Source organism: Ochlerotatus camptorhynchus, unplaced genomic scaffold (assembly GCF_037179485.1).
Source record: "Ochlerotatus camptorhynchus isolate MF236.1 unplaced genomic scaffold, CSIRO-AGI_Acam_v1.1 ptg000213l, whole genome shotgun sequence".
Taxonomy (NCBI): domain Eukaryota; kingdom Metazoa; phylum Arthropoda; class Insecta; order Diptera; family Culicidae; genus Ochlerotatus; species Ochlerotatus camptorhynchus.
The window spans coordinates 5,706,130-5,712,905 of NW_027040703.1; the positions used below are offsets into that span (position 1 = coordinate 5,706,130).

At 43.6% G+C, this 6,776-nt stretch overlaps 2 protein-coding genes across 2 annotated transcripts; one reads left to right on the forward strand and one right to left on the reverse strand.

Annotated features, from left to right (window-relative positions):
• The first annotated feature begins 364 nt into the window (after nt 1-364).
• LOC135703388 (zinc finger protein 878-like) lies at nt 365-2,882 on the forward strand. Its single transcript, XM_065224584.1, has 3 exons — nt 365-590; nt 906-1,726; nt 1,786-2,882. Exons 1-3 carry the CDS (start codon nt 417-419, stop codon nt 2,840-2,842), a joined length of 2,052 nt encoding a protein of 683 aa, XP_065080656.1. The 5' UTR covers nt 365-416; the 3' UTR covers nt 2,843-2,882.
• A 1,524-nt stretch (nt 2,883-4,406) lies between these two features.
• Nucleotides 4,407-6,455, reverse strand: LOC135703389 (zinc finger protein 737-like). The gene is made up of 3 exons (XM_065224585.1): nt 6,252-6,455; nt 5,422-6,194; nt 4,407-5,349 (listed from the first exon to the last, which is right to left on the reverse strand). Exons 1-3 carry the CDS (start codon nt 6,414-6,416, stop codon nt 4,428-4,430), a joined length of 1,860 nt encoding a protein of 619 aa, XP_065080657.1. The 5' UTR covers nt 6,417-6,455; the 3' UTR covers nt 4,407-4,427.
• Between the last annotated feature and the right edge of the window lie 321 nt (nt 6,456-6,776).

The window sequence follows — 6,776 nt, forward strand, 5'->3', positions numbered from 1 at the left end:
AATCTATTGTCTAACTGTCAAATTAACGTCAACTTAACGCAAACGGATCTAATGTGGGTGGCCCTTAAGTGCTGGTAGCGTCAAGTGGCAATTTTCAACAGATAATTTTATCGATACTAGCGCCAAGTTGGTCGAAAGCGATAAATTTATAGAGGAAATCAGGAGATGATAGCCTACGTAACGGCGACGTTTCCACTTAACTTTACACAAGTTTCTGACAGAACTTGGACGTCTGTTCTCTGTGCTGGAAGCGCGCCCCCCTCGGAAAATATGTATAAAATGAGTGGTTTTCATTGAAAGTGTAAAAAATAAATAAACCGTAACGCATAACGTCAAAGCTGACAAACAGAACCAAAACAAACTTTTCGTAGTCGTACTCAAAATCGTACTGTTTCTGTGAAAAATGGATTGAAATTATGGACAGGAAAGTGAATATTCCAAATTACCCGAACGTCTGTCGGGTATGCTTTGTGGAAACCATCGAAAATGAATCAATACCGGCCAAGGCCCAAATGCTGGATGGTGTCAACAGTTTTTGGTCTGCTCTTTCCGACCTATGCTCTTTGGACCGTCCAGGAGTGGTACGACAGGTAAGATCATACAGGTTTTGTTATGATTAAACTGTTGGGTCCTTGTTCTAGACCTAGACCTATATTCGGCCTGTGTTGTGACTTCATGGGACCGTACAAACTTCCGCATATATTTTTTTTAACTTCATTTCAATTTAAATCAATGGTTCCTTGTGCTTATAATCTCTTCTAACTAACTTGAGTCTTGAGACACTTTATTTAAACAAATTCAAATAACGGCTCCGGGAAGTTCCTGCAGTTGAGCTTTTATAAGTAGTTAGATAATTGAGAAAAAAAATGCAACCTGATTAAGAAATCACCTTAACATTTTTACAGCATTCCAACGAAGATCATCTCCCTCAGCAGATGTGTCGCAGCTGTGCTAAGCAAATCGAGACGTTCCAAACATTTCGCTTCGAAACGATTGCAAATCAACAATTTCTGAAAGCATGGACCGCATACAGATTCGGAGCAGACACTGTCCCAATGACGGAGCTGTTGTGTGATCAAACAAAGTTTCATCCCACAATCCGCAAAACTTTGCATCGCCTCAAGGTCATTGATAGTGAAGACGCACCGTTGGAAGATTTGATCACAGACTCTAGACTTGATCCAGAATTCATCGTAAAGGTAGAAGTGAAAGTTGAGCTGGAAGACGTCGAAGATCCATTGCTGGGTTTCCGCTGTAATAGGGATGCAGACGAGGATATAAGTGTGAACGAATTTGATTATGAGGAGCGAGATGACGACAATGTGGAACAACTTCCCGATGATCTACTGCTGGAACAAGATAAAAGTTTGGAAGACGTGCTTTCCAAGAGGCGAAAGCGAAGTTTCGACAGAGTAAAAATTGTCGATGGAGTTCGAACCCGACCGTGCTATCTGGACAATTGCGAGCCGGTGCCAGTGGGACAAGCGGATAAACACACACGGGAGAAGCACCGTGCCTACTGTAGGTTTTGCGGCTTGGTGTTTTTGACCCACGCGCAAGCTGTGCATCACCTGGCGATCCACAAAAACGATGAAGATAGGTATCGGTGTGAGGTGTGTGAGAAACCGTTTTGGCGCGAATTTGACCTTAAGTTTCATAGGCGGGAATTCCACGGTATCGACGTCCCAACGCACGAGTGCCCGTTCTGTGGGGAACGTTTCGGAAAGTATGTTACCTTAGTTATGTTTATTTTTTAAATCCCTAATAAAGGTTGTATGCTTACAGAAAAGTAGATCTTCTTGAGCACCGTGAAACGCACACCAACTGCAAATTTTGCACCAGACAATTCAAAACCTATCGGACCATGCTGGAACACATGAGGAAAGACCACCGCGAGGAACTTATTCCGTGCAATATCTGTAAGACAGTGTTTCTTGGCTCCAAAGAGCTTGAAATGCACGCCAGAAGACATCGCGATGGAAGGATGGAAAACAGCATTCAATTCCCTCTGAGAAATTGGACCGCAGCGCAATGTCACACCTGCGAGAGAGATTTTTATAACCACGAATATCGGGCAAGTCACATAGAGAATGACCATAATAAAGGCCTCTCAGAAAAGCCAATCAGAAATACGAACTTCAAAAAGCGAACCCAAGAGGAGTTGGACCGATTGGAGTACAAGTTCAAATGCGACGATTGCCCCGCTCGGTTTCGACTGAAGACATCTCTCAAGGGTCACTGGAGGAAGAACCACAGCGGACAGAAGTTTATCTGCGAGCACTGTGGGGCGTGTTTCAAGGCGAAACCCGAGATGAAAATGCACGTTCGGTATATGCACACCAAGGACACACCGTTTGGATGCGAGTTTTGCGATAAGCGCTGTATCACCAAAAACGATCTGAAGATCCACAGGAGAAGCCACACCAACGAAAAACCGTACAAATGTTCGTACGAAGGATGCGATAAGGCATACAAAACACAATCGGCAGTGACGAAACACTTCCGCGTGCATACAGGCGAGAAGCCGTACAAATGTGCATACGAGGGCTGCGACAAGTCGTATGCGTGTAGCCAACTACTGAAGATCCACATCCGGAACCACACGCTGGAGAAACCGTTCAAATGTTGGTACTGTGAGTTGTATTTCAATTCGACCAACAACCGACGAAAGCACTGTCGGCGGCACCACGTCGGAATGCCGATAGGAAGGGAACTGGAGAAGCTAAATCAGCAGCAGAATGCGACGGGAAGCAGCGGTAATAAAGAGCCGATGGAAGTTGCAATGACTTCGGTGGACGGGGGGCGGGTTGTTGAGGCGGTTAAAGTTGAGACGAAAGATTGACGGTTGGAGAACAAATTTGAAGGGATGGTAGTAAATGGAAATAAATAGTGGAAGCTAGAGTATTGGTAGAAACCTGTTTGTTTTTATATTATGCATCAAACAAGAAAAGATTTTGAATTTCCATGGGAGTTGCCAGAATGGACTAAATTTGTTTTTTTTTTAAATTAGTTTATAATGAGCCCCAAGTCTCTGAATTAAATCATAATTTTGGAGGTCCAATTTTTTTTTCGAATCAGAAAAGTTTCAGCTAGGCAGCCGTTTATCCGAGGTTCCTAGAGATGCGTCTATAAGACTAGAATAAAGTATGACTTAAAGTAAATTGGTACGCACAAAAAGACCTGTAATAATAAGTTTAAAAAGTCCATTATGGTTGCTTTACAGTACTTTCATTAAAACTTCAAAGTTACAGATGGTTACATTTCTCCAGTTCGAACGAAATCTTGAACCTTCCTCTTGATGGCACCCATCAGCGCCCGCACAGTGAAAACGGACACGGAATCAGCGCATTTCTTTCATTTTGCCCGCATTTTCTGGATGTCCTTGACTGCCCCGCCGCTTCGTCGAAGTCGCTGCTTTGAAATTGCCCAGTATTTTTCGATTGGTCGAAATTCCGGGCAAATCGGAAGATTCATTAGCTTGGGGACAACATCGATCTTTTTGAAATATACCACTCCAGAACCAACTTGTAGTAGTGGCAGCTGGCCAAATCAGACCAAAAGATGACTTTGCCCCTATGCTGCACGGATGAACGGCAATATACGCTTTTTCAGTCATTCTTCGATGTAAACTTGGGATGTCATTGTCGAGGATGTGACGAATGGTTGGCGTTGTACCTTCTGGCCACATCCCGGATCGAAAGACCGGGGTTGGCTTTAACGCACCTCAACACCTTGATGCGCAGCTGACGTTCCCTGGTTCCAGTTTTTTCGTAGGTCCGCTGATTCCTTTCCACGCTCAGGGTTTCCTTGTAGGTTTTGAGCACTCGACAAACTGTTGTTCTTCAGCACTTTAGTAGCCAGTTTGGAACCGGACCACTCAGGATTTTCGAGGTGTTTGTGTACAATATTTTATCTTCTTTCGAGTTCCATTTTACCTTATTTCTGAACGCGATCGACTACTTTGATCAAACTTGCACCAGTAGTTGTTCTCTATAGAAGTGTAAACAAACTACTCTGGATCAACAATAGAAAAGGGCCCATCGGCATTTGTAAACAAACCGATTCAAAGCCGTTTACTCACAAAGCGAAGGCCACCCACGCAAACCAACACCATCATCGGATAGGGGAAACTTCCACCTACACGATGATGGTGTTGGTTTGCGTGGGTGGCCTTCGCTTTGTGAGTAATCGGCTTTCAAACGATTTGTTTACAAATGCTGATGGGCTCTTTTCTATTGACGATCCAGCACTGTCAAAGATTTTCGATTCCCAACACTAGAGGCGCGCGAGGGGCGTACCAATTTACTTCTGGTCAGCCTTTATTATGGAATGCTTTCTTTTGCCCTATTCCGCCGACCTTTCCCTTCAGCTCGATTCTTTAAGTTTTATTTGAGAAATGTATCAAGCACATACCTGCACAGTAGGGTTCACTCCGTTACTGGCTGCTTTGTGGGTAATCCGGGATGTGTCCTCAGAATGTGTCTCCGCCGATTTTTGGGCACATTGAAATACTGCGTGCAGTGAAAGCACTTGAATGCCTTCTCATTAGTGTGTGCAATCTTGTGCGTCTTTAAGCTGCTGTGGCACATAAACTGTCGCTCGCATAGATCGCATCGATAGATCCTCTCACCCGAATGCGAGCGCAAATGTTTCCGATAGCCGTCGTTGGTTTTGAACCGAGCCTCACACTGATCACATTGGTACGGGCGCTCGTTTGTGTGGACACGCCTATGCCGCAGCAAATCCGAACTAGTGGCGCAAGCCTTTGGACAGAAATCACAGAAATAGCGGAAATCTCTCGAATGCCGATAGGTCACGTGCTGTTTGAGGTAACTTTTGGCTTTGAAAAATGACCCACAGATGTCACACACAAACGGAGCAGCGGAATGGGTTTTCATGTGCGACTCCAGCGAGGTCGGCAGCCGATAGCTGGCATCACATTGATCGCATTGGTATTTCTTTTCCAGCTTGTCCAGCTCTTCTTTGGAGCGTTTTTTGACCACTATCTTGGGTCGGCTGGCCGGGTCATGGCTTGTCATGTGCGCTGAACGGTGAGCTTCCGAGGTGAACTGCTTCTCACACTGGCTGCAAACGAAGATGGATATCGATTTGAGGGTTAGTAGTTCGTAGCCATCTTCTTGCGGCGAATTTTCCGAATGGTCAACTTGATGGCGATTTAATTTGGATTGCGTTAGAAATTTCCTCGCACAATGGTCACAGCTAAGCAACTGTTCTGGATGGCTTTTCTTCACGTGGTAGAATAGTTTGTTTGGATGATCAAACTTCGCCTTGCAAAGAGAACAATCTTTCGGTAGATGCATTTCACAATGCAAATTTAATAGCTTGCGCCTGAATAAAAAAAAAAAAACAATCATTTAGACATGTTGAATACATATGCATAACAGCACTGCAAAAACTTACTTTTCAAACTTTTCACCACATTCCTCGCACTTATAGTTGAGTGCCTGTTGCAAGTGAACATCCCTGGCATGGGCGCGCATTTTAGCTAAATTGGGGAACATTCGCTCGCAGAAGGTACACTTTACGGTTGAAGGGAGCTTCACGTGAATTGTGGTATGCTTTCCCATCGTGTACTTGGAACTCAAAATCAAACCACACTGCTTACAGCCGTACCGGTGAAACTCTTTCAGATGGCTAGCGTACTTTTGCCCATCCAGCAATTCCTGGCAGTCCGGAGATGGGCAAACGGCGTAATACTTTTGTTGAGAATCTGCAGCCTTTCGGTAGAGACTTTTTCGTTTGATTTCAGCCAAGGGTTTGTCTTCACAGGAATCCGATTCCGCTGACTCCTGCCTGATCTCATCTTCTGGAGGCTCGAATTCCGATGACGGGGAACCATCAAGTAATAATTTATTTGATTTTTCTTTGGGATTATCTAATATTATTTCCTCGCTAAACTCATTCTTAATAAAGTTTATTCCATATAGGAAAAGATCGGCGGAAATATCTTCCGGCGAAATTATACCCAAACGAAACAGATGAGATCGCAAACTGGACGCAGTCTTCTCCTCTAAATGCTTCAGGAGCTGTTCTTCGTCCCTGGAATCCTTAGTATGCAGCAATGCTTCATATAATTTGTAAATTTCCGTACATTGGCTGCGAAACTGGTGGAAGTCCTGAAGCGTGCGGCAGCATATTTGGCAAATTGTGCCTCGTATACCAAGACGATCTTTCTAAAAGCAATAAGTTTGATTAAAGCTCTTTTTTAACTCAATCACGCGATCCCATACCAATATTGAAGAATCCAATAGAGTTTCGACTAGCAAGTCGTAGACAGAGAGACCGGAATCTAGATGAACATGATCAGCTCGGACGGCCTCGGATTCCTCCTGGATCAACTTCAAGCAAACACAACAGTGCGATAGCAAGTTGTTTAATTTAATGCTCACTGACATTACACGGACTGTTAGTAATATAATATAAAATATTATTACAAGCTATGGAATAAACTAAAAATAACGCGAAATAGATTGAATCATCAACTGCTATTAATAATTACAGCTGCCTGATTTTGTGATTATTTTTTGTTTATGTTTACAATTGCCGACGTGTTGCTAAATTCTTCAAAACATGTACAGGGTCGCAACTTTTTGAGCTGTGATTTTCTTATGCACTGAGAATAATCCACTGCACGATACAAGCGATTAGTGACGTCACTAATTGCGTTTACGTTGATTTTTGGTTTACTAATCCACCAATATTTTACGATCTGCTTCACCTCTCTCTGTATCTCAAATCACCTCGCAAATCACTAA

What these genes read in the sequence shown, in the direction of transcription:
- LOC135703388 (XM_065224584.1), top strand. Translation starts at nt 417, where the DNA reads ATGGACAGGAAAGTGAATATTCCAAATTACCCGAACGTCTGTCGGGTA. An exon ending in GTCCAGGAGTGGTACGACAG is followed by an intron (nt 591 to 905) that starts GTAAGATCATAC and finishes ACATTTTTACAG; the next exon opens with CATTCCAACGAAGATCATCT. An exon ending in TGTGGGGAACGTTTCGGAAA is followed by an intron (nt 1,727 to 1,785) that starts GTATGTTACCTT and finishes GTATGCTTACAG; the next exon opens with AAAAGTAGATCTTCTTGAGC.
- LOC135703389 (XM_065224585.1), bottom strand. Translation starts at nt 6,416, where the DNA reads ATGTCAGTGAGCATTAAATTAAACAACTTGCTATCGCACTGTTGTGTT. An exon ending in TATTGGATTCTTCAATATTG is followed by an intron (nt 6,195 to 6,251) that starts GTATGGGATCGC and finishes TATTGCTTTTAG; the next exon opens with AAAGATCGTCTTGGTATACG. An exon ending in TGTGGTGAAAAGTTTGAAAA is followed by an intron (nt 5,350 to 5,421) that starts GTAAGTTTTTGC and finishes TTTTTTATTCAG; the next exon opens with GCGCAAGCTATTAAATTTGC.